The sequence below is a fragment of the Pogona vitticeps genome, chromosome 12 (genome assembly GCF_051106095.1).
Source record: "Pogona vitticeps strain Pit_001003342236 chromosome 12, PviZW2.1, whole genome shotgun sequence".
NCBI lineage: Eukaryota > Metazoa > Chordata > Lepidosauria > Squamata > Agamidae > Pogona > Pogona vitticeps.
Window position 1 is genome coordinate 21,340,814 of NC_135794.1, and position 27,872 is coordinate 21,368,685.

Sequence of the window (27,872 nt, forward strand, 5' to 3'; positions counted from 1 at the left end):
TGCATAAGTCATTGCTGATTAGGTGCCCTCGGCTAGATCCACGAGATTCTTAACTATGCTTTTTATGTGTTATTGTTGGAGTGTTTAAGTATTTATTATCTTTGAAATTGTTTGCAACCGTTTTATATTGTTCTTATAAACTGCATTAGATGAAATCATGTAGTTTATGAACATATGTGTATGCTGTTCTGCGGAAGCGCAGAAAAAGCAAGGTTCGTTATGATTTTGGCACTCTCTCTTTCTCTCTCATTTGAAAATAGTAAGCTTCTAGTTCTTAGGACAACAGGAGTCTCTGGGCAATGTCTACTGAAATCTTAAAAGTCAGAGAGCTTTGCATAATGAAATATTAAGTGGTTGGTCTAATGCAACGTATATGTTTCTACTTAGAATTTAGCCCACTGAACTGAATATAGAGATCTGTGTGTCTCCACCTAAACCAATTTACAAAAATACTTTTTAAAAATGTAAGTGGGGGAAAAAGATAAATGATATAGTTTGAGCCCAGAGTGGTGAGGAAGGAGGTTCAGGATCAGCCAGGGGTGTGAGACCTCCAACTTCTTTGTAGGTAGAAGAAATTTTAAACTAGATATAGACTAGATTTTTCACCTCATCCACAAGCTTATTTTGCTCCTACCTCTGTTCTGTGATTGGAAATAAGAATATTCAAAGGTCAATAAGAAGTTCCATGGAGCTGAGTTCTGCTTTGCAGGCCAGGAAGCTGTTGCAATAAGACTTACTCTGGAGTAGACATTCGACATCATGCAGCAAGGCCGGCTAATGTCATTGATATTAGAACTATTAACCCTTGTTAAAAGCTATACTAATTTCTGGGTAACAAAATAAAATGAAGATGCTAATCGGATTCATGTTCCTACAGATTTGTACCAATCTGCTTTGCCGAGGCACATGTGCTTCATCTTTCTTTAAATTCCTAAACAGACATGAATATGGAGAAGGAAATAATGCTTAATTTTTAATGCAACCAAGCATGACGTACTCAGTAAATTAACATTTGGAACCAGATGATTAATGAACCTCAGTGACATTGCTAGTACCAGGAACGACTTTTGTGGATATATGAGACTCTCATGGCATTAATTGGGCTTCACTTTTGATCACAAATGTACATTGTAGAAAAATCGTCTTCAAACTGCAGAGCCGGAAGGGACCTTATGGATCTTCCCCTTGTCAAGGAGGCCCCATCCAACAGTTGACTAGTCCTCAATTATTAAGGGAAACAAATGGGATTTCAACACTGTTCTGCTCAAGGATTCAGGATTTGAAGCCCAAAACTTCAGAAGGCCAAAGACTGAATATTATCCCCTATTCTGACCTTGGAATGAACAAGTCAATTCCAACCCCTTCGTCTGCCTGTAAATCCAGAAACAGGGAAGTTGTTTAGGATCTGGCCAGACATATAATAGGCCCATTCAGATATTTGGAAAAGTGTTCATTTGAAAACATGAGCAGAATTCTAGCCCTCCCTCCTGTCTACAGTGGGAAGAGGAAAGGAAGCTATAGAAATGGGGACTTGAGTCAAGTCGGACTTAAACCGCTGTACTGCAGCCAAAACTGTGCTCATGACCTGGGGTTCAATCCCAGGTAGCGGCTCAAGGTTGACTCAGCCTTCTATCCTTCTGAGGTCAGCTTGCTGGGGGCGGGGGCAATGTGTAGCCTGCATAATTAACTTGTAAACTGCCCAGAGAGTGCTTGAAGCACTATGGGGCGGTATATAAACAGCATGCTTTGCTTTGCTTTTGCTTTAAGTCACATCAGTGATTTGACCTGGACTCAACTTGCGACTCAGACCGCATCCACCACTCCCTTTTTTCTGGGTAAAGAAGCTTGCTTTTAATAGGGACTTGGGACTTGGGACCAAATACTTGGACTTGGGACTTGGAGCCAAAGACTCGGACTTGGGACTTGGACCCAAAGACTCGGACTTGGGACTTGGGACCAAAGACTTGGACTTGGGACTTGGAGCCAAAGACTCGGACTTGGGACTTGGACCCAAAGACTCGGACTTGGGACTTGGTACCAAAGACTCAGACTTGGGACTTGATACCAAAGACCTGGACTTGGGACTTGGTACCAATCACTTGGACTTGGGACTTGGTACCAAAGACCTGGACTTGGGACTTGGTACCAAAGACTCAGACTTGGGACTTGGTACCAATGACTTGGACTTGGGAGTTGTTACCAAAGACTTGGACCCAAAGACTTGTACTTGGGACTTGGGACCAAAGACTTGGGACTTGGAGCCAAAGACTCGGACTTGGGACTTGGAGTCAAAGACTCGGACTTGGGACTTGGAGTCAAAGACTCGGACTTGGGACCAAAGACTCGGACTTGGGACTTGGGACCAAAGCCTCGGACTTGGGACTTGGAGCCAAAGACTCGGACTTGGGACTTGGGACCAAAGACTCGGACTTGGGACTTGGGACCAAAGACTCAGACTTGGGACTTGGAGCCAAAGACTCGGACTTGGGACTTGGAGCCAAAGACTCAGACTTGGGACTTGGTACCAATGACTTGGACTTGGGAGTTGTTACCAAAGACTTGCCAATATCCTTGAGAAGCAGTTCAATGGAGAAGCTCCATGTGTGCCAGACGGTCTCTTCTTTAGATTCTCCTTCTTCAAACGGAGACCATGAATTCTCTCCCTGCTCAAAGTTTCAATTCAATGCTCGAAGAAGACTAGTCATATCAGTAGAGGTCTCAAATCACCTTGTTAGCTAGACATGGACTCCAAATTCTGGAGACTGTGATGAGACTGAGGCAGACTGGATTGGAGAAGCAATAAAATGGAGACCAGCTCTTTGGCCACCTCTCTCCCTCTCACACACGCTTGTTCGTTGCATCTGTCTCTCCCTCTAATCAGAACTCACAGGTCTCTTGTGAGGTGAAAACACAAACGTATTAGCAAAGCTACTTGAAATTAATTTCAGAAAACACACATGGGTTTTTAATTACCAGCTGGAACCACTTTTCCTTTCCTTTTCTGGCTGGGCTCCCATGTCTTTGACAAACCTTTGTCAGCTTTTGGAAATGAAGGCGGCTGTAAGATTTCAGTCATCGATAAGCCTCCCACGTAGTGGATGGAAAATAATTTGGTTGAATTCCACAATCGAGGTGAAAGGAACATTTTCAGATCTTCTGACACTTGTTGTGAGACAGACTCTGTGTGTGTGTGTGTGTGTGTGTGTGTGTGTGTGTGTGTGTGTGTGTGTGTGAGAGAGAGAGAGAGAGAGAGAGAGAGAGAGAGAGAGAGAGAGAGAGAGAGAGAGAGAGAGTGTTACATGGGCCATTTTGGAGAAATAACGTGTACAAAACTGCGGGCTAAAGGGGAATATTAATATTAGCCTTAAGGGGAATATTAAGAGCTGCCAAAGTTCATAAACTGAGTCAAGGAAATCCACACTGCAGATTTGCAGCTTGGTCTTCCTGTAGATAATATGTAGCTGATTGAAACATCCCATCTAGAGAACTTAAGAGTTTGGCACATCATGAGTCTAATGTGGGTGAGCTAAAGAAGTGATGCTCGATCTCAGGTCTTCTGGATGTCCCAGAAACATTAGCCGCCATGGCCAGTGCTCAAAGAGTAGGGAAGTCCAAAACTCTCGAAGCCCAAAGACTGAGAGCCGTCCACCTGAAGCACCTCAGCTGTGTACACAGTCAATATGCCACTTGCCAGCTGTGGCCGAAGGAAGGGAGACCATGGAGGTCAGACTTGCCAGTAGGCCAAGAGAAGTCAGGTGATGTTCTTTGACACCCTAAGGGACCTTTCTGGATCAGGATCATTCCCTGGTCTAAACGACTAGAAAATCTGGTCTTGTTATTCACAGATCATCAGAGCTGATTCTGACTGACGCATCCCTTAGTCTCCTGCCAACCAATTACTCTGTCGGAGCGGAACGCTCTCATTGTCTGCTGTGACAACAACCAGAAGTGACATAAGGTGTGTCATCCAAGCTTTCAAGCAGTCAAAGTTTTTGTTAATCAAAAACGAGTTCAAAGCTTTCACAGTTAAAAGCAGCAGATCATGGCAGCTCTCTTTTAAACGTATGGCTTCCGAGCTTTCCTTGGGGGAGGGAATAGCATCTCCTCCACAACGTTTGCAATATTGGATCCGAGTCCATGTTTTTTCCCCCCACCTGCCCCACAGCTGTGCAGCAATGGACAGAGAGAAACCTGCCAACTATGGTGTAATATAAACACATTTACATAACCCCAGACTCAGACATAATGGTTCATGAATACATGAGTAACCTACAGAGAATTCCGGATTTGCAGAGTGATTAAATCCATTTTCTCTGCAAACTCTGATTGCCAAGTTGCAGATTTAAGAAGCATGTCCAAGCTCAGTTTGAACTGTTCCTACATTTATTAAATCTTTTCCTCTGTGAAGGTTTTTCAGAAGATATCCACTTCTAAAACAGTCAAAATTAGCTGTGGAATAGAAGCAGGGGAACCCATATGTCGCTTGCCTGAAAGTCCTACCCATCTGTGCAGACTGGAGCAGATGGAACTAGGACTTTCAACAGATCTGGAGGGCTGTAGCTTCTTTTCAAGATGCCATAAGCAGGAATGTTGGCAAGCCTTCGGATCTGTGTCTCAAGTCCGAGTCAGAGTCATAGAATCACAGAATCATGAAGTTGGAAGGAGCCTCTATGGCAGTGGTGTCGAACTGTGGCCCTCCAGATGTTCTTGGACTTCAACTCCCAGAAGCCTTCACCACCACCTCTGCTGGCCAGGATTTCTGGGAGTTGAAGGCCAAGAACATCTGGAGGGCCACAGTTCAACACCACTGCTCTATGGCCATCGAGTCCAACCGTCTGCTTAAAGCAGGAACCCAAATCAATGCAGATCCGACAGAGGGTTGTCCAACTTTGGAGCACTTATCACCTGCCAGGGTCATTGGTTCCATTGCCATGTCCCAGGTCTGAGTCTAAGTCTTGGAACCAAGTCCCAAGTCCCAAGTTCCTGATAAAAACAAGCTTTTATTCCAGACAAAAGGGGGAGGTGGGCTCTGAATCATGAGTCAAGTTTGAGTCATTAACAACCCCCTGCTCCCCCGAGTTGAGTCACTGGTGCGACTTAATCTGACAGCGCATCTCGCAATACGAGTCCCCACCACTAGACATAAAACTCATTCTGTTTGTCAGATTTGTTCATGTAGGTGTGCCTTACAGGAAGGCATCAGAAGACGGGTTGGTTCCATGTCCACTTTTAACAGAGGACATTCCTCTTTTTGAAAGGCTATGCTAGGACACATGCAAAGGTCTCCTCTATTTGAAGAGCTGATTTCAATCCAGGTATCATGCTGGACAGCTCGGTGGTTTAGGCATCTGGGTACAGAGCTAGAGGTTGGGAGTTTGATTTCCCCCACGGTGCCTTCTTGACAGGAGCTGGACTTGATGACCCAGAGGGTCCTTTCCAGCTCTGCAGTTCTAAGATTTAAAGATAAGAAGTGAGAAGGACCTGAGAGATCAAGGATTCTGAAGTTTTCAGTTAATCACTAGCGGTACTCGGACAGCAGAAGAACAGATCCCAGTTTTCCTCACTCATGCAAAGGTGCGTTGCAAGTCTGCTTGAAGTACAAAAACAAATTCCTCTATTCGTACCTGTATCTATAATCAGCATGTGCAATTTTAATGCAAATTGTAATATTTTCCTTTTCTTTCTTTTTTGACGTGTGTGATGAGTGTCTTCTTTTTTCCACGAAATACAAGTGGCTACCTTAACTGGAAATCATTTACTTCCTTGAATGCTCTCTCTCACCGGACCCTCTTCCAAGGGTCTGAATATTGCAGAGCAATAAATCCACACAGCCGCTTACCTCCGAGCAAGGTTTAGGGCGTGCGTGCGTGTTTAATGTGAGGTATAGTGTTGGCAGAGGAGGGCCAAGAGCTCTGGCTTCAACCTTATGTGAAGTGATTAATCTTCCCTCCTATGGAAGGTGGGGGGGACAACCACACAGCATCGTTGATGCTGCTGCCTTAAGGCTGCATCTTTTCAACATCTCCCCCGATAGCTTTGAACCAGGCAAGCTTTAATAAAAGACAACTGGTTTGAACAAATGCAAGGTAGCCGTGAAACAGAGAGATGTGAGTGGCCATGTTTATTGTCAATAGGCCAGTTTGTTTGTTTATTGGCTGGCTGGCTCACCCTTCCCTTCCCCTTCCAGACTTGGATGTATAGAAAAAGAGGCTCCAATTAAATTTCAGCATGAAAGCATCTAGAGGAGGAGAAAGCATCCTTTAGTTTACTGCATTGGTGATGTGTTTATCCCGGGCTGTGTCTCTGCAACAGGGTTGTGCAGCTGAAATGACTCTAAGGGGCCACTTTTTCTCCCTTTTTATTAATTCAAGAGGGTGGCATTACTATGGTAACAGTGGAAAAGAGGGCTTATTTTTTGTTACAGCGGTCGCTCAGTGGTGATTTCATTTTCACCCGCTCTTTGATCATCCTGCCTGGATCTCTCAGTGTGCCTCCTGTCGCATGTGCTCTCCTCCATGTCCACCGTGGAGGGGCTACCCCCGAATCTCTCAGCTCTGTTTTCCTTCCCTTCTCCTCCTTCAAAAGTCTTTCTGTTTCTTCCTTATTAGCTGGTTGACACCCCATGTTGGACTCCCCTTTTTGATTCCGTCAATTCCTGTTTTGTGCTATTCTAATTCGTACCAGTCGTCTTGATTCTTTAAAATCGCCCATCCCCGATTTGCAGCCTTCCTCGACTCCTTTTTAAAATATGCTTCTTTATGACATCGCCCATTTACTGGTTTCAAGGCACGGCCTCTTTGCTTGCTGTTGCTATGTGCTGTCAAGTCACCTCCGACTTATGGTGACCCTATGGACAAGCAATCTCTAAAAAATCTCTTCTCTTCAGCAGCCCTGCTCATCTCTTGTAGACTCAAGCCTCTGGTTTCCCTTAGTCAGTCCATCTCGTATTTGGTCCTCCTCTTTTCCTGCTGCTTTCCACCTTTCCCAGCATTATCGTCTTTTCTAGAAAATCCCGCCTTCTCATAAGGTTCCCAAAGCAGGACAGCCTCAGTTTTATCGTTTTCCCTATTGGAGTAGAGGTGGGAAGGTCAGGAAAAAAAAACCCAGGAAAAAAATGGGAAGAAAACAGATTTTTTTCAGTTGTTTTTCCAAGTTTTATGGAAAAAATGAAAAAAAATGTAGTGTGGAATATTGTATGTTCTTTTACAATGATAAACAATATGTCTATGACGTGGTATTCAAACTATATAAATGAAGACCTTAATGAAAGACTTCTGAGACTTTATGTCCCTCTAGAGATCTAAAATTTCCAAAAATTTCTATTCCCTCCCCCCCCCAGGAAAAAATCAGCATTCCTACTCCCTTAGACCAGTGGTTCCCAACTTTGGGTAATCCAGATGTTTTGGACTGCAACTCCCGTAAATTCTGGCTGGCGCAAATGGTGGAGAAGGCTTCTGGGAACTGTAGTCCAGGAACACCTGGATGACTCAAGGTTGGGAACCACTGCGCTAGACACCTTATCTGGGACATTGCTTTCCAAACGTGGTTCTCATTTCCCTGAATATCCACTTTTTAATCTAATTATCTACTTTGCTGGTATTTAAGAATCTTGTTAAATCTCTCTCTCTCTCTCTCACACACACACACACACACAGAGATATTTCTTTTTGAAATATCTGGCCTGAATTACCTTGTTTTATGTTACCTGGAGGTAGGTAGGTAGGTAGGTAGGTAGGTAGGTAGGTAGGTAGGTAGGTAGGTAGGTAGGTAGGTAGGTAGGTAGACAGACAGACAGACAGACAGACAGACAGACAGACAGACAGACAGACAGATAGATAGATAGATAGATAGATAGATAGATAGATAGATAGATAGATAGATAGATAGATAGATAGATAGATAGATAGATAGATAGATAGATAGATAGATAGATTTTTTTACGGAAATATTCATTTGAAATCGTATGTACAAGCTACATTAGGTATCTTCTAATCAGAAGCCTGGATTTTTTTAAAATAATTAATTAATTAATTACATAGTAAGCTGACCCCCCCCCCCCACACACACACTTTTCAGCTTCTCTTTCTACCTGGCATGCTTTCTCCTCACATCTCCACGATAAACTTCTACCAGTCTCTGTCAGACATCCATTTTTAATCTGGCTAAATCAATTACGAACATTATGGGCGGCAATTACCTTGGGAACTCCTGAAAAACTAATTAGTACAAGTCCTAACGATGAATTATACCTCTCCTTTGACTTTTACAGAGGAAGGGGAGGGGGAATGCAAACTTGAAAAGAGTTCTTGTCATGGGACGGTCCTAGCAAACAATCTGGAGATAGCTTTTAATTGATGCTCTATTTAAAAGTAGTGTCACTGTGGACCATAAACTGGGTCATTTCATTTGCCAGAAAATTGCACTGAGCGGGGGATGAGTTAAAAAAAAAAAGCAATGTGTAGAGACTGCCCTGCTTTAGAAAGACAAGCCACCAATGTATGAAGTAATGGGGTGTCAGCATGCAATGTTCATGTACATTACAACTCCCTTGGGGAAAGCTACCACCACTGATACATCAACCAAGCATGTAGGATGCAAAAAAATAAATAAATACCAGCATTGATGTGGCAAAGGCAGTGTTTTCCAACTGTGGGACTGAATTTCCCAGAAGCCTTCACCAGTAGCTGTGCTAGCCAAGATTTCTGGGAACTGTAGGAGATCCAAAGTTAGGAACCACTGGGCTAAGTGAAGGCAAAAGGACAAAGAGAGGGCCTTTTGGCTGTTCACCGTGTCATGGAGCCAGTTATATTAATGTCCTGGGATGGTCCCAGTTAGCAGATTCGGGCTAGGGCTGCTTGAGGTATTCTGTCCTTGTGTGCAACTGACCTGATCTCATACTGCCTAGGCAAATATGCAGCATGGAACATAGATGTCTGTTTGGTTCCTCCACTGATGATCTGTGGGTGACCATTGTTAAAAGATATCATGTCAACTCTTAATTTGTGACCCTATGAGTCAATGGCTTCTGGAAGGTCCTGTTCTTAATGCATTGCTCAGGTCTTGCAGACATTAATGTCAGGGGCTTCCCTTATTGTATCAGCCTACTCCAATGTTCATTTAGCACCCCCTGATATTGGGTGATAGTTGTTGTTTAGTCATTTAGTTGTGTCTGACTCTTCGTGACCCCGTGGACCAGAGCACGCCAGGCCCTCCTGTCTTCCACTGCCTCCCGGAGTTGGGTCAAATTCATGTTGGTCGCTTCAATGACACTGTCCAACCATCTCATCCTCTGTCGTCCCCTTCTCCTCTTGCCTTCACACTTTCCCAACATCAGCGTCTTTTCCAGGGAGTCTTCTCTTCTCTTTTATTTCTAAACATTTATATCCCACCTGACTTAGTGGGGCCATCTCTCTGGGTGGTTATACAGTATCAAATAAACCCCACCCCACCACCCCTACACAGTGAATAAGAATAATGCCCCAAAATCTAGGAAAAAAAGCAAGTAGACAAACTAAATGAAATGAAATGATGACAACAGCTCTATGGTGACACAGGGTCAAAGGGCTACGCTAACTGAGGGGGAGAATAACCCTAAAGGCTTTTCTAAAAAGTGTTGTTTTCAACTGTCTTGTAAAACTCTGGAGGGAAGAAGTAGAAATCTCAAGCAGGAGGCGACTCCACAGTATGGGGGCCATAACTGGGATGATCTGAGATCTAGTTGAGTCCATCCTTACCTCTCTCAGTGTGGACCCCATGAAACAGCAAGGCCTGGGGAGAGCAAGTGGAATGGGCAGCATTTTTTTAGGAGAGACCCTCGTAAAAAACACAAACCTATTGAGTACTTAGGACATGCTATCAACCTAGTTCAAATACTCCTAGCCCAGTATGTGGGATGCTCTAAAGATGGGATGGGCAAGAAATCAAGAAAGCATCTAAAGGAGAAAATACTCTACTAACTTTAAATACTGTTTCACTGGCTGAATTAATATGTGTCCCAGACAGAACAAACAAGTAAGATTTCTCAATTCCTAAATCTCTGATCAACAACACTTTGTATTACTCCCCCGAGCAATTCAAAGAAGCTCTGTTCCACCATGATAAAAATAAAAGTTCACTTTTTAGAAGAAGGACATGTCTATGCAAGCAGTTTGTTGCTGTTATTTATGGCACATTTTAAAGGGGAAAAACACATGTGTGTGCAGAAGTAAACACCAACAAACCATTAAAAAATCCATGTTCTAATTATACTGCTGGGTATAAATTTCTCTGCTTTGGTAATTGCACAAGCCAAAAAGAATAAATAAAAAATTGCTATAGGGTTGTTGTCAGGAATAAATGGATTATTACTGTAATAGAAACCCACACAGGCAAAAATGATAATTTTGTAAGTTTATTATAACAACCCTTATTTCACCTAGTCTATTTCTCTGTTTGTCAGGTGACACACCTGTCACTGACTGGTGGCCACTGGCCTAGCAGATGTTCTGTAGGTCACAAAATTCATCCACATTATATGCCAGAGGTGAACAATGTGGTTGGGTCTTCCTTCCTTCCTTCCTTCCTTCCTTCCTTCCTTCCTTCCTTCCTTCCTTCCTTCCTTCCTTCCTTCCTTCCTTCCTTCCTTCCTTCCTTCCTTCCTTCCTTCCTTCCTTCCTTCCTTCCTTCTTTTGATCATCAACAAATTTCTTCCTTCCTTCTGTCTTCTGTAGGTCACAAAATTCTTCCTTCCTTCCTTCCTTCCTTCCTTCCTTCCTTCCTTCCTTCCTTCCTTCCTTCCTTCCTTCCTTCCTTCCTTCCTTCCTTCCTTCCTTCCTTCCTTCCTTCCTTCCTTCCTTCCTTCCTTCCTTCCTTCCTTCCTTCCTTCCTTCCTTCCTTCGATCATCAACAAATTTCTTCCTTCCTTCTGTCTTCTGTAGGTCACAAAATTCTTCCTTCCTTCCTTCCTTCCTTCCTTCCTTCCTTCCTTCCTTCCTTCCTTCCTTCCTTCCTTCCTTCCTTCCTTCCTTCCTTCCTTCCTTCCTTCCTTCCTTCCTTCGATCATCAACAAATTTCTTCCTTCCTTCTGTCTTCTGTAGGTCACAAAATTCTTCCTTCCTTCCTTCCTTCCTTCCTTCCTTCCTTCCTTCCTTCCTTCCTTCCTTCCTTCCTTCCTTCCTTCCTTCCTTCCTTCCTTCCTTCCTTCCTTCCTTCCTTCCTTCCTTCCTTCCTTCCTTCCTTCCACTATCCATCATCAACAACTTCCTTCCTTCCTGTAAAATATTTTTACCCTTTCTCCTAGAAAGGACCCAAGTTTACAGTATTATAAATTGAACAAGATCAACATTAAAGAATACATTATGGCAATTTTTTTAAAAAATTAAACAAATATCATATTAAAAACTCATAGGTAAAAGCATTATTGATCATACTGTTAAAAGTTACAAGATAGCTCAGTGGTTTAGGTCTCTGCCTGCGGAGTGAGAGGTTGGGAGTTTGATTCCCTGCGGTGCCCCCTTGACAGGGGCTGGATCTATGATTCATAGGGTTCCTTCCAGCACTGCGGTTATAAGATTATTTTAAGACATACACCATAGTTAGTGAGCCAGTCATTAAAACAAAGCTGGCCTGAAAGGAAGGTCTTTGCTTGCTTTTGGAAGAAAAGCACAGATGGGAGGCCAGGGAGATGGCCTTAACATTGCCTACATGACTCAGCAGCAGATAACAGAGATATGAAAGAGGACTATTCCCTAGCTGTACTGCTCCCATAATGGAACTTGGTGCACATTCTGAATGGAATGTTTATATCGGCATTTGAAGTTTTTTTTTTTTTTTTTTAAGCAAGTGTATTAGAACAACAGAGAGAGAGAGAGAGAATTTGACATAAGAATAAATAACAACCCCAGTGGGTTTGTCTTTTCTGTTGTTTTGGTTATGTCAGCAGGAATGTGGAATTCCTGATCATACAAAGCAGCCTTTCAAGAACACACACAAACACACACACAAAACAGAACTAATTACAACTGAGTCATCTTTCAATAAATATGCAAATTAAAAATCAAAACAAAGGAATTCTATTTATCACATCATAAAGTTGCAAATTGCGGCTGAGATTCCCTCCGATCCCACGAGATGGAATTTATGGGATGTTTCGCCTTCAGTGCTGGGGCCAATCAAGCGCGATCGTTGCACATTGAATGAACGGAGTTCTGTTTTTGCTGATGGCCCACTTTGGATGGTAACCCATCTCTCCCCCCCCCATAACATATCATCATGCAGTGCATAGTTAAATGGAGGAATTCATAGCCACAGGATGTTATGCTGATGGCTGTCAGCTTGGGAGCTTCAAGAGCAGTTTGAATGGATTCATGGAGGCTAAGGGTGTTGGTGGCTACTAGCCAGGGTGGCTGTGTACACCTCTAGCATCAGAAATGGTATGCTTCTTATTAAACATTTCCAGGTCACAGGAAATTAAAGGACATGCTGTAGGCAACTTGTTAGCCACTAGTGAGCTATGACAATGAACCAGAAAGACCATTAGTCTGATCTAGCAAGTCTTTACTTATCTCTTTAATTATCAGAGACCAGGGCTCAGAAGATTACAATTTAAAGATTACAATTTAAAAGAAACTAATTACTTGTTACTTATTACTTCCCAGCAGCCATGCTGTCATTATTATTATAGTTGGTGATTGCTGCATTGCACATTATTAGCATGCTATGCTGCAAGGAAAACACAAGAAATATGCTCTGAGCCCCTCTAGTGGTCAGTTTTGATATTACACATAGAATATACATGTAGTTTTAAAAGTTGTAGCCATGTTAGTCTGTGGAAGCATTCCAACAAGAAATATAAAACAAAAGCAAAAACAAGATGTTGCGGCACCCTAAAGACTAACTGCTATATTGTAATGTAAGCATTCATGGAACATCGTCCATTTGTCAGACAAGAATCAGAATAAAGAAATTACATGGAAATGCATTCATGCAAGTCTCTAAGATATAGCGACAGTGGTGTTTGATTGCATTTCTCACCTAGTAATGATTTAAGACCCCTGTTTGGTATTCAGTTCTTTTGAAGCTTGGTTCTGTAAACAGCAACAACGATTAAAGGAAACAACAGCATAAACAACATATGGTAATTTTGAGAATGACAGACTTTACCTTTGAGCCTTGTTCTGAGGCGGGTTTGGTTAATTGAGAAAGAAAATAACAATAGTTAACATAATTATCACATTTGATAATGGCTTAAGAAACCTTGGCTAATATTTAATCTGTTGAGATGGATGTCAAGCATGTGTATATACTATCGCAGCTGTTTCCCTTTGGATTCTTGTTTTTCAGTTTGTTTTCTCCACAATAATAACTTTCACATCTTGTAAAGAGTGTCCTGGTAGACTGAAATGATTTGAAACAAGTTTCTGTGCATTGCAATTTCTGATGTCCAATTTATGCCAATCCTTTTGCCTAGAGATTGACCAGTTTTTTCCTATGAAGAGTGGAGAAGTGCATTTTTGGCAAAAGATGGCATAGATCACATTAGCAGAGGAACAAGTAAAAGGAGTAGGTTTTGGGTACAACTGTTAAGAAAGCATTGTTCTAGGTCACCATATTGCATATTGTGGAGTCATGCAACTACCCGTGGTAGTTTCATTGATCTGGAGGTACGTATTATTGTTAAAGGTGAAATAGTTGTGTGTGAGGACAAAGGTGCAGAGGCTGGTGACAATATGTGCTCCATCTTTATTTTGGATGGTATTCTTGACAGTCTGTAGTCCATCTCTCTGTGAGATGTAGGTGCAGAGAGTTTCTACATCCATAGTTACTAGGTTGGTCTTGTCAAAGAGATTGTGGCATCACTCCACTCTAGACTAACATCCCACACAGAGTTGGACTACAGGCTGTCAGGAATACAATTCAACCTCCTGGTATCAAAGCATGACTCGAATGAGCTATTAATCAGTCTTGGTCAAGAAGAACTATTCATCAATCTGAGTCAATTAGAGAAGCCATCTGCAAAGTGAGCTTTTAAAAAAAGATGTATATCTAACGCAAGTTGGTACATTTGAACAGGATTGAGATAGTACATTAATGCTCAGATATAATTATGATTCACATCTTCATTAACATGGCTAAGTTTTCTTAGAGGAAAATGTCCAGGCAACAGCTGATACCCAAATAGACAGCCATTCTAGAGCGAATTCACATAATTCCGTACACCTTGGAGTGTTGCATCTTGGAAAATGATCAGTTTGTTATACCCTCATATTGATTTTCCACAATTCATTGTGTAAGGCAAGAAACTCTGAATCAAGTTCTTCTTTGTAAGAAGTAATGGGAAGTTTGCAAAGGAAATGCTGGCTTCAGCATAACTATGGTTAAAGTTTGCACAAATTTTATGAAGTCACTCATTCCCGATGCTGTGCATTGGAGCATGATGAATGCTGGACATTTGCACATTTCAGCATGCTGTAAATAGCTTTGAAGACCATACGGGAAAGATTATTCCTTGTGGCTAAAGATCACAACAAGCTCAACAACTGTTTAAAGTGGTGAGATTACGGGTCGCGAAACCAATTCTACGCATGTTTATTTGGAAATACAGTACTTCCTGCCATCTCCATTAGGACGTTGTTCAAAGTAAGAAAGTATCAGACTGCAGCTAAACCGTCTTCACTTAAAATTATTGACAACTAGAACTGATTATCTCCCTGCAAAGTGAAGTATGAAGATGGAGAAATAAAACTCTCCCAGTATTTTGAAGAATGTAACTTAAAATGCTATGTTTAAAGTTAAAAACAAAACGTTCAGCTATCTCTTTTTATATTATATCCTTCTCTTATTCTTAATTTTAAACTTGTGCTTAGAATAAATTAGGGTGCCTGTCGGAAATAACTGTAATATCTCATCTTGCTTTTATCTCTACTATAAACATGTAACACTTCATAGATATTGCAGGTTAAGGTTTCAATGGAGGGATGGTTTTATCTCTATAATATCACATAGGAATCAAAAGATTGATTTCTGGCCCAAGTCAGTTTCACGTTTAGGTCCATTACATTCCATGCCCTCATCAATTTTGTTACAAAGTGAAGGAGGTGCTTTCTCTCTGTGCTTTGCTGCCTACAACCAGCCTCCCCGAAGCATTGTGGGTGCGTTCGGCAGCCCCCCATGGGCAACAGTATACAAGCAGCCAATCCTTCACCTCCAGAACCATGGCCCTGTAAACTTGCTGAGGAGCAAAATGACGAAACAGTCGTTTTTATAACCACAAATGACGATATCTTTATTTCATATACATCCATCATGTTAAATTGTACAATGCTCTGATGCAAAGAAAGAAAGAAAGAAAGAAAACCTGCCTACGGCCATATTTGTATGTCTGAGGATAAACATTTATAGGAGGCCAGTTGTATGGACTATACATTTCCCTTGATGTCTACTATAACTCTCTCTCTCTCTTTGTCTGTCTCTCCCTCTCCCCCCCGCTCTCCCCCCCGCTCTCCCTATCTCCCTCTCCCTCTCCCTCTCCCCCTCCCCATCTCCCTCTCTCTCTCTCTTCCTCTCTCTCTTCCTCTCCTTCCTCTCCCTCTCTCTCCCTCTCTCCCTCTCCCTCTCCTTCCTCTCCCTCTCCCCATCTCCCTCTCCCTCTCTCTCTCTCTTCCTCTCTTCCTCTCCTTCCTCTCCCTCTCTTTCCCTCTCTCCCTCTCCCTCTCCCTCTCTCCCTCTCCCTCTCTCTCTCTCTTCCTCTCTCTCTTCCTCTCCTTCCTCTCCCTCTCTTTCCCTCTCTCCCTCTCCCTCTCCCCATCTCCCTCTCCCTCTCTCTCTCTCTTCCTCTCTCTCTTCCTCTCCTTCCTCTCCCTCTCTTTCCCTCTCTCCCTCTCCCTCTCCCTCTCTCCCTCTCCCTCTCCCCATCTCCCTCTCCCCATCTCCCTCTCCCTCTCTCTCTCTTCCTCTCCTTCCTCTCCCTCTCTCTCCCTCTCTCCCTCTCCCTCTCCTTCCTCTCCCTCTTCCTCTCTCCCTCTTCCTCTCTCCCTCTTTCCTCTCTCTCTTTCCCTCTCTCCCTCTTCCTCTCCTTCCTCTCCCTCTCCCTCTCCCTCTCTCCCTCTTCCTCTCTCCCTCTCTTCCTCTCTCCCTCTCCTTCCTCTCTCTCCCTCTCTCCCTCTTCATCTCTCTCCCTCTCTCTCCCTCTTCCTCTCCTTCCTCTCCCTCTCCCTCTCCCTCTCTCCCTCTCCCTCTCTCCCTCTCTTCCTCTCTCCCTCTCCTTCCTCTCTCTCCCTCTCTCCCTCTTCCTCTCTCTCCCTCTCTCTCCCTCTTCCTCTCCTTCCTCTCCCTCCCTCCCTCTTCTTCCTCTCCCTTTCTCCCTCTCCTTCCTCTTCCTCTCCCTCTTTGGGTGTGCGATACTCATGCAGAACCAACAGCAACTGCAGTGTGGAGACGGATGACGAGCTTCCCTTTGGGGAAGAAGTGGATTATAACACCGACAGCTGCTCCGACATAGAAGGAGATTTCTCGGATCTGGACAAAGAAATCCGAGACGATCCCCCCAGGGCCGAAGGCGGAAAAGAAGACATGGACACCAACGTTGGGCAGATATGTGGCCCGCAGCCTCGCAGGGCTCTCTTGCATCACCCGCCCATGAGCAGCTGGTAGCAAAGTGTCTCTCATCCCAGTCAGTGCCATCCAGGGGCTTTCAATGGATCGGAAAACAGGACCGAGCTGTCTGGAATAACCAGACAGGTCACCACTTGCAACGTGCTTCTTTGCTGGTGACAGTTCTTGTGTCAGGCATCTCGTCTCAGTTGTATTTCCAAAATAGACTGTGTGTTTGTGTGTGTGTTGTTAGTTAAGACTCTGTACAAAAAGGGGAATATTCCTCACTGTGTTTAAAATGATGTGCAGTTTGCTTTTAGAAATTCGCCCCCCTTCATTGCAGTGTAATAACAGCGAAAGGGGAACAATTTTGCAGAATTAATCCAGGAACCCTTCATTAATTTCTCAAGTGTGGGGCTCACCATAAACAGGAGAAGTTACCAAAGGTTGGTTGGTTGCTCTTTTGACTATTTATGAAAGCAGAACTGCAATGGCTGCCATTTTGCATCATGCACAATGGGTGAACTCTAGTGTTGTTGCAGAGCTTCGAATTGGGGAATGGTGGTCACAAAGCACGCACAAAAATTGGTAGGACATGTTTCTAGAAAACCCTGTGAAGGATCCTTGTTTTGGAGAGAAGGTGAAAAGGGATGGAGGATAATCGCAAGAAGTTTCTGAGATAGCTGCTTCCCCAGGGCTAAATGATGCATGACAGGTAGCCCATCGTTACAAGATGGAAAGGGTCTCCAGAGGTTCCTGGACTACAATTCCAAGAAACGATGGCCAGCACAGCTTGTGGTGAAGGCTTCTGGGAGTTGTAGTCCAAGAACTTCTAGGGACCCAAGGTTGGGAACCACTGCTGTAAGGAAAGTGCACATGAACTGGATTTTTTTTGGTGGGATTCCAGCTTACACAGAACTCTTCACATCAGACTCATCACAGTGAACGAATTCAAGGCAACAAAACAAAGTCAGAGGCAACTGGGGCTTGAGCAAACCCTTCCTTGAACTCATGGAGAAGAGTCTCCCAAAGAACGCCTGACATGGGCTTGAGAGCTCTCCTTCTTCCCTTCATTGAGGAAAACCTCAACCTCAACACGTTGGCTGCCAAGCATTCCTCAGTCTGCGTGCTGACACATTAGAATTCACCAAGGAGGATTCCTCCAGGGTTAGTAGTAAATGGGATTGACTTTTGCCCCCCCATTTTCTGTGTCATGAAAATGTTATAAATGCTATAAAGGAATAATAAAGAGACAGGGAGAAATTTGTGACAGTACAAGAGTACCCCAGGTAATGGTGGTGCTGCTCTTGGCCTTTGTAATGCTTCCCAGGTCAAAGGAAAAGCTCTGGGCCCTGTTCGGTGTATAGAACAGGATGTAAAAATGTCATTTATTATATTATCTTTACTGTCAGACAGTTTCTGAGTAGCAGAGAAATGGGACAGATGTTAAGCAGCAGTGAGGTCTATCCATTACGAAGCAGCTGTTCCCTGAAGTCTGGCCATATTTATGCTCAGAACTGCAAAATTGCTGAAGAGTAAAGGATTAAAAAAATGACTGCCTTGAAAGCAGGGCTAATATGAATGTATTTACTTTTTTCTTTTTAATTCTCAGTAGGGGGTGTGTGTGTTTTCAGCAGGGGTGAAAAATGCCTTTCTTTTAAAACGGCTCTTCAGCTTTGCCTAAGAATGAATTTTTCCATTCCGCAAATTTCTCTCTGGCTTGACTCCTGTAGCTTGCAGTGATGTCACCATGTAACACACATCTGATTGGCTGCGTATTTAGAGTGGCATGCCCCTAGTCACACCATGAGTCCTGATGGGCAGGAATCGCACACATGACCAGTCTGGAGGGGGGGAGACCCTGTGGTAAAGTGGAAACTAAGCAGTTTGGGGTGTCAATTCATTTTTAAAGCAGTTTTTCTTTTAAAAACAGACCTGTCTGTTCGTGTGTGAAAAGAGAGGTGTGTTTGGCACACCGCCAGACAAAAGAGGTCTAGATAAATATCATGAAACGTAGTCAAAATTGAACTCTTCCCTTGTGCGAGAACAGGCGTTGAGTCCAAACACTGGTCTGGCTAGCCTTGTACTGCTATTTATTAGAAAAAAAATATTTATTACTTGTTGTTTTTCAGAAGTAACTCATTAGCAGCACTCATTACTCTTGGTGTAAACAGTGACACATTAGGGAAATATTGCCAACACGATGCTTTCATGTATTCTTTTTTTTTTCAATTTGCATTTACTTTTTAAAACAAAAACATTAAAAAACTCCACAAATAATTTTAAATGGTAGAGCTCAGATGCATCGCATGGGCAAAGCTCTCCCAAACCCGTCTCTCCAAAGCAACCATTTGAGGAGTAATTAATAGAACTAGATGAACATTATATTTGTGTTACTTTTTAGAGCAGGATCGGTAGCTACCCAAAAAGTAGCATATGTTCCAACCTGATTTCCTTGCAACATATTACTTGAAAGGTCTGGTGGAGAATGGCATGAAGTGGCACCCATGTCTGGCATATCCGAACTCTCCTTTAAGTACGGCACCATCCTTCGACTTGGACGTTGGCTCTCCTTTGCTCGTCTAGCCTCTAGAGGTCAGGAGAGGGCCTCGATTCCTCTTCCCGTCAGGGTGCTCCTGCAATTAACATTCTCCCCGAGTCATGGTAATTAAGCAGAGCAAGGCTCTGCAAAGAGGAGCGGAAACGCACTGACTTTAATAACACAGAGTGTTAAACAATTTGAGATTAACTCCCGGCTTGTTCATCCGTTTGCATTTGTAAGGCTGGTCAGGTATTTCCCTGTGGAATCGGAATTCCCCATAACCACCCCTTGGCACCGCCGCTATGTCCCTGCCCACCAGAAGAAGCTCGCCTGCCTTTTGCCATTAGGGGAAAACATGTTTTCAAAACTGTTGCAGCTTTGTGGTTATAGTACTGGGAGGAATGGCAACGTAGGCTGTGCCTATCTTGGTACAGGTTTCAAGGTTTCACAATTGAGACTTGTTCCACGTTGGGCACATGGAACGGGACAAACATATAGCTTAGGTTTAGGAGATGCATGGCTCTCCTAATTTCACTGCCTCCCTATAAGGACATAGGAGGTGCCCTTCAAAACCAAGTTGTAAGGAGGCCTGCATAGGTCCACAAATCAGCTGGGATCAGGTCGGTTCAGAGGAGTAAGATGGTGGTCACCAACCTGTTGAGATCTCCAGTGAGAGCAACAGATCTCTCCCTTAGTAGTCCAAGCAGCAGGGGGAGGAAATGAAGGTGGTGGTGGCTTTATCTCTGAGTGGGACATCAAAGATGGGGAATATATGTGCTGCCAAGGTCAAAAGTAGCAGGAAAAGAGGAAGGCAAAATCCAAAGAAGGTTTGGGTTTGGAGGGATGGAGGTGGGGGTGGTTCACCAAGTCACTTGGGCAGTTGGAAAATTTGCAGAAGGTATAGCAGAAAATATGCATGTGCCAGAAGCTGTAGGAAAAAGAGGTGAGGAAGAGGTAGAGAAGGTGTGAGAGTTTTTTGGGGAAGTGAGGGCCACTTCTTTTGACTTTGGGCCCCTTTGCGACTGGCATGCAACCTCAGCAGAGTTATAACAAGCGCTGGGGCCAGTGGCAGGAAAAAGGTGACACATAGGGATGTAGAAGGTGAACTTTTTCTTATTTCTTTCATTTTGAGTTCTTCCGGGGTGCCTCTTTCATTGTTGTGTTTGTGTGTGCGTGTGCGCACACGTCCTTTTGTTTTACATGAAAGAGGAAGCCTATCTCATTTATTTTGGGTCCCCTTGTTCATGTTTTTGAACACTCAAAAGGTCTTAAGGAAAGCTCTTAAAAGAAATTTGTAGCCCACATCCTTAACTTGTAATCTGCCTAGAGAGTGCTCTAAGCGCTATGGGGCAGTATATAAGCAGCCCACTTTTTGCTTTGCTTAAAAGAAATTTCAAAAAAGCAGAGAGGCAAGGTAACGGAGAATCAGTCTGTTCCAAAAGAAAGCAACAGAAAGAAAAATCATATTAGTGCCAATGCAGGCACTAGTTTTTATTCTAACATTCACACCATACAGTGACACACTGACAAAAAGTCCAACCCCAGTCCCAAACACCCCCACAAAAGCAAATAAACAGTCCTAAAAAACCAAACAAAACATAAACCTTTAACAGAATAAATACACAATAAATTAAGCAAATAACAATTTGTAAAAAACAGCCAAACAGGAAAAGGACAATCCCAACATACATAGGAGAAATGGCAAAATAAACACACACAACACAAACACTTTTACCATAAACCAAGAAAAGCAAGCAAGTAAATAAAGCCCTCCCCAAATACAATTTAAACTCCCTCCTAGCAAAAACTACTAGAATATGGGGAGATTTCGCGAAGAGTGAGTTAAAGTTTACACAAAAGAGGGAGCAGGAAGCCCCTCTCCCATCAACAATCTCCCAGCAAGTCACAAAAGAACTAGAAACAAGAAAAAAGGGAGATTCTTTCAAGTTTTAGATCTTTCATGTAAACACAGAAGACCCGTCCATTATTCTACACTTCCGATTAGAGATAGAAGAGTCATTTCGTTTTAATTTCCCCTACACTTGAGATTTTTTTAAAAAAATCTTTCCTTCACAGATATAAAGATTGCTACAATATTTTGCACAAAATCTTTGTGTTTTTTATTATTATTATTATTTACATAATGGCTTCGTCTGATGAAAAACAAAACTCAAAACCCTAGTGCAGTGCAGCATCTCGAAGCAAAAAAAGCAAAAAGTGTGTTACTTATATGCTATCCAATAGCACTTTAAGCATTCTCTCAGAGGATTACAATTTAATTGTACAGGGCACACATTGCCCCCCCCCAAGCAAGCTGCTATTCAGTTTACTGACCTTGGAAAGATGGAAGGCTGAGTGAACCTCAAGTCAGCTACCTGGGATTGAACCCCAGGTCGTGAGCAGAGTTTTAGCTGCAGGACTGCGGTTTAACCACTGTGCCACGACGTTCCTAAGAGCAGGAGTGTGACAATTGCTCACAAAACTTCTCCTCTGCTTTGCCAAGTCTCAGCATGTGAAAGCCACCTGCTGAGGCCTCCCTTTGCATTACTGAGATTTCCCAGCTTCCTGCAAAAACAAAACCTGTTCTCATTTTCCCTTTTATACGATTTTCTTTTTTTTCTTCCTTTTCCTTTCCTTTCCTCCACCCCACCTCCTTTGTTCTTTTCAAGAAACATCTTAATTATGTACGGGTCAATGTCCTTTCCCATCAATCCTCTTCAGAAAAGATATCTGCCTGTAAACATCATAAACTTCACAGCTTGGTATATATTCCAGAAACAACAACAACAACAGCAACACAAAGCAAAGTGAACTGCTTATACATCACCCCATACTGCTTAAAACACTCTCTGGGTGGATTGCAGTTTAATTATGTATGATGCACATTGCTCCCCACTACCTTCGGCAAGCTGGGTCCTCAAATTAGAAAGGATGGAAGCCTGAGTCAACCTTGAGCAAGCTATCTGAGCCTCTCAGGATCAAACTCAGGTTGTGAGCAGAGTCTTGACTGCAGTATTGCAGTTTAATCACTGCCCCACGAGTCTCAACCTACAAACCCAAAACCCATGAGAAATAAGATACAGTAGTGCCTCACATTGTGACGTTAATTTGTTCCAGCGAAATCGCTGTTGAACGAAAACGTCACAATGTGGGGAAAAAAGCCCATAGAAACGCATTAAAACACGATTAATGCATTCCTATGGGCTTAAAACTCACTGTTCATCGAAGATCCTCCATAGTGCGGCCATTTCTGGTGCCTCTAAGCAAGGAATCTGTCCCAGAAAACAGCAGGCGGCCTTGTTTTTCCCTGGCGGCTATTTTGAAACTGCCGATCAGCTGTGCGAAAATGGTCACTTTGCAATGATCGGTCATCGCAAAGCGAAAACACCCCATAGGGAACATCGCAAAGCAATCGCAAAAGCGATCGCAAAATCTTCGTCGCAAAGCGATTTCGTCACTAAACGGAGTGATCGCTATGCGTAGCACCACTGTATTTCTTGGTGGCGACAGAAGTCTCAGAAACAGAACAGTGTCTGCGTGCAAGAGAGGAGGCTCTCCCCACCACCTCTGTTTAAGAGTGAGAAGATACAAGAGCCAAATTCATACTCAAGAATAAACTTGTGTTAGCACCCAGACATGGAATATTACATATTGCAGTGTTTGATGGAAGAAAGGTGGGAAGTAAATGTAAGAAACAAACCTGAAAGGATGGCTTACACAGACACATCCAATACTTGGTTACTGCAGCTTGCAAGCATGATTGGAACATTGCTTCTTGCTCCATCTCAGATACAGTGTCCGGTTTATATATTTCATTTGCCAGCCATCAGACGTAGAATAATCAGGCACAGAGCTGCTGAGTGATGTTCATGGGCTGATTGAAAGCCAGTGAAAGTTGCAATGGTGAGCTATCCTGTTGGGGATGTCTTGTTTTGTCCTTGCCCTGTAAATTTTAAATTCTTCCTTGTGGTCCTGGAGAAAATGTGCACATCTTTTAGAAAAGTGCTTTTTGGGGGGCATTTCTGTAAATCAGTACATTGCAGCATCGGGGGAGATGTGCTAACTGTTGCCTTGCAGTAAAAATGACCGCCCTGGATGGGTGCTTTCTGTCTCTCTGATCCATCACTTTGTCCATCTGGGTTTGCTGTTTGTCTCCTCGGGGTGAGAAAGTGAGAAAAACCCACTAATTATGCTTAGAGGTACAATATATACATTTCTGCAAATTGCTGTCTAGGTTTGTCATCGCTTTCCTCCCAAGAAGCAGACGAACCCTTAGCTCAGAACTATTCTGTGCCTAAATGCCTCTTTCAGGGCAAAACTGCTATTTTTGAATAGACGCACATATTTCTCTCTGCTTGAACTTTTTTAGCTCATGGGATCTGTGGCTAGAAGGAGGCATCATTTCAAATGATGGATGGAGGAGCACTATTTGCAATTCAATCACCAGGTTACGAGTCTAGCGTTTCAGGTTTGAATGAAACTTCCTGGTAGCAAAGATTACGACATGCTTATCGATGTCAAATGGTAGTGGTGTAAAATATCTGATTGCCTTTTCCTCCATCTATTTTCTTTAACCTCTTTAAATGCAAAATGTCCCCCAAGAGGTTTGGAAGCAGGGCTGGGCTTGAGGCGTCCCAGATCATGGCCAGAATCCTACTGGTGTGTTTGCATGAGGTTTTGCATGATGTGCAGTCCCTAAAAGTGGCTCATGGGCATGATGCGAGATGCATCTAGGCCACACCTTTGCCATGTGCTCCGTTGTGCAACTGAGATGCATCCTGTCACCTCATCAATTAGCTGCACTTAGCCATGGCAAGTTCTGCAAACTGTACTGGAATGCTAATAGCGCTAAAGCCCTAATTCAGTCTTCACCCACTTAACAGATATACTCGGATGATAGAAGGGACTGGTGTAGCCTTTTCCTCCTTGTTTTGGGTTGCTGTGCTCGCCTACACACAGAGAGCATGGAGGCGATCAGGCTGAAGCAGAACAGCTTCTGTTACCTGTGAGGGCAATCCATGTGAGTTGGGCCCTTTTAAAACCAGGGTCCCGAAATCCTATTCAGGGCGTACATAGATCCTGCTGATCTCCCTCTGCTGACTCATCTCTGTGAGGAAAAGCAACAAACCCAGAAACGGTGGAAGGCAGGACTCGAGTGATAGATACCCTCTGACTATGGGAGCTGCACCCACTTAGATAATGACTGGATAGGACTTTAGCGATTACTTCGGTAATCTTCTTTTCATGAGTTTTGTAATTTTGCTGTATGACCCCCCCCCCCCCCCAAAAAAAGCAAAAGGGCTTCCTGGTTCATTGCCCCCACCCACCCCGGTTCCCCTTCCTCCTTGTAAAGTACAAACCCAGAATCAAACCATAAAACAAGGGCAGGGGAAACATCGATAACATTAAGAAGGCCAAGCAGGTGAAGAAATTGCAACCATGACAGAGTGGGCATAATAGAGACACTTCATGAGCCCAAAGGTCTGTCTAAGGAAACCAGCTTCTGACAACTGCTCTTCTGAATTGCTTCCAAAAAAAAAATATTTCAAACGGTTGTGAGCCCATTATTTTCATTTTTTAAATGAGTTTATTAACGTCTTGCCTGGCCCGGAATTTTAGAGCTGGAGAAAGCCCTTAATTAGAACTCGAAGCACGCCAACGTTGCAGGGTGGGGACTGAAAGGAGACTTTGAAGGAATGTCGCACTTTAAAGTCCTGAGGGACAACTACCAAAACAAAGCAAAGCATGGTGGTTCACTTCAGGGCTTAGTTGAGATCAGGCTGTTAAGTGTTGAGGGGAAATTGGCCAGGGAGCACAGCTGGAAGCGATGATGAGTAATCAAGACAGCCCCACATAGGTTTGGCTCCTGTGGTAAATCAATGCAGGAAGCAACTGTTGTTTTTGGAGGCTGTTGTGTGAGGACTGCTTCGTGAAACCTTTCTGGGTGTCATCTTAACCATCCAACTGGACCTTTATGGGAGTGATTCACGACAGCAACTTTCTCTGTATATTCCTGGAGGTGAGACACTCCTCGTGTTGTGACACCCGGATGCTTACGTGAGCTAAGAACTTCCCTCATGCAGTGCCGGGCTAAGAGGTAACATCTTTTTCTGGGCTGAATTATCTTCTCTCTCCTACTCATGCACTCGAATTACCCTCAGAAACTGCTTCTAGATAGATAAAATGTCCCGACTTACCTGAGAGGACAATATCTGAATGTCTAGTGGCCCATTTTTAACTCTCAGTACCTAACAAGGGAAATCTTCATGCATTTTTATAATTCTAAGATAGAAGAAGGTAGCACCTTCATTAGACTTCTAAAAAAAAAAAATCAGATAATGAAGGAGAGTATTGGTGGAATCAAAAATCCATTTCTTCAGATACATGCCAGTAAGTTGTGAGTTGTGCAGAAAAATATATATATATATAAATGCATGTCTAAGCAATTCCTGGCTAATGTTGCCAGGCACAAGCTTCCTAAGGTGTGTTTAAAGGCGTGTTTAAATCATGCTCCCATAGGCAGCCTGTGGGACTATGATTTAATGCTTCACCCTGCTACCATGTAGTAGGAAATTTCCATTTAGACGGAAGCAGACCATCACTTGGCATAAGCCGTCCTTTGCAACATTGCCTGGTTTTGGAAAAGAAGTTTCTTTTAGGGGCGAGGGTTGGAAGAGGGCTATTACATGGACATAGCAATCCCTGTCTGAACACCGGGATAAATTGTATGCCTGAAGAAGTGGATTTTTATTCCACGAAAGCTTGCAGTAATTGTTTGATTGTTAATGCTCTACTAAAGGTGTCATATTCTCCTACATTTCCATTGTATAATGACTAGAGATGGGCACAAATGAAAGAACTGGTGGCTCATGATGGTGCGTGATTCGTGGCTAACCACAAACCACCACGAAGCCCCAGGAAAAGGAACTGATTCGCAGTTCATTTTTCTAGTTCATGCTGGAGGAGGGTTACTGCTACCACCACCTCTGCCTCTGCCGTGGGGGGGGGGGCAAGCTCAGAGGCAGCGCCAGGCTCTTGGTAGGGAAGCTGGGCCCCCACTGGCAGCATCCAGGTGGCAGCTGCAGGTAGGCAGAGGAGACGGGGGCAGTGGGAAGGGGGCAGGCAAGCATCCTCTTTTGCCAAAGGGGGGGGGGGATGGCATTCTGTTTTGGCAAAACGGGGTCCTGAAACTGGGTTGTTGAACGAATCATGAATCAGCCTGGTTCGTGGTTCATTTTGTGCCCATCTCTAGTAATGACCACGTAGCTTCCTTTGAATTATTTTTATAATGATTCTGCTTTTTTTGGAGGGTGGGCTTGTAGGGGACAAAACAAAGCCCAGGAGTTTGCACCATCTAAAAAACCATATCGCTGCTTCTGGTGGTCTCCAGAAGCAGGCATGGCCAAGAGTGTTTTTTTGCATCATGGAGGACTTTGGGATGGCCCATGGGCCAGAAAAAAACAGGCCAATAGAGACAGACTGCAAGCAGGCAGGAATCTTCATAATTCCCATCCCTGTGTTCAGGAGATGTTCCCCTTCTCAATCTATGGCAATGTAAGGTACTTAAAAAAAATTGCCTGTACACTTTGCAAAAAGCGGTTCAAACTCATCTAGCAACTTTCATCTCTGTATGGCATGAAAAAAGCATGATTTACAGCATCCACTGCTATCAGCTTCACCCTGAAATCTTTGTGTTGTTGCCCACCCCCTTACATATGTTAGTAAAATAGGAGCCATTGAGTACAGAGGGCACCAGCGACCTTATTCTCAGCATGACGCTCTTTCTTTTAGAGCACCACGGAGCATCGGGCAAATTTGTCTTTCAAAAGCTCTCAGAGGTCAGAGCTCACAACAAATAATTAAGAATGAAAAAGAGGCATTAAAGATAATATTCTAATCAGGGCTGTTCCACTGACGGTCTGCATTTGCTAGCCGATCCTCTTCCATGTAGAGGAGGCAGCAAATTGCCTACACTCCATTCCAGTTCTAATTCAATTGCTCCAATGCAAAGAATCGAGAACATTAAAAAAGAGCTGGCCAGTCAAGGTTCAAGGTCCATGTGCTAGCTCACCAGAGGTTCTTCAAAGTCAACTAGTAGAACAGTGGTTCTCAACCTTGGGTAACCCAGGTGTTCTTGGACTACAACTCCCAGAAATCCTGGCTTGCACAGCTAGTGGTGGAGGCTTCTGGGAGTTTTAGTCCAAGAATTTCCTGGGACCCAAGTTTAGGAACCACAGAAGCAGAACATGAAGGGACATGCCCTTCGTGAATCACTTCCAGCACTTCAATCCTAAATGTTGGATATTCGACCTTGTACGTTTTAGTGCAACACTATTTCCTTGTGAAATGTGCTTTGGATGTGGGTGAGAGAGAGAGAGAGAATGCAGTAGATTAATTAGAAATGACAAAGATGGTGTGACTTTTGCATCTTCCAACGAGCTGACTGCCAAAAGAAAAATGCTGACTTTGTGTGTTGTGTGGATCGCACGTGTGTCCCCAAAGAGAGCTTCACCTGCCCACACAGTTTCCTACACCGACCACTGCAAGGAATATTGCTCATTTCACAAGTTCCAAATTGATGCTTTCAGCATTTCAGATGAAATGCGTAGAGGAAGGGGCCGTATTATTCCTTGATGCGAGAAGTTGCCGAGTGATTTCATTTTAAATATATATAGGGCGCTCGCCAATTTAACAGTGGATATTGACTACGCTAACTGTCCATGAGACAGATTTGTGCTTTGGTTTAATAGGTAAGTATAAT

The 27,872-nt window shown here is 43.4% G+C and overlaps 1 protein-coding gene across 1 annotated transcript in view; it reads left to right on the plus strand.

The window, feature by feature from the left end:
• AGBL1 (AGBL carboxypeptidase 1) overlaps positions 1–23,222 on the plus strand; it is a 326,572-nt gene extending 303,350 nt beyond the window's left edge. Inside the window, exon 23 of the mRNA XM_072981877.2 lies at positions 16,389–23,222. Coding sequence (XP_072837978.2) covers positions 16,389–16,629 — 241 coding nt within the window. The 3' untranslated portion in view covers positions 16,630–23,222. The remainder of the gene's footprint in view (positions 1–16,388) is intronic.
• Positions 23,223–27,872: the final 4,650 nt, after the last annotated feature.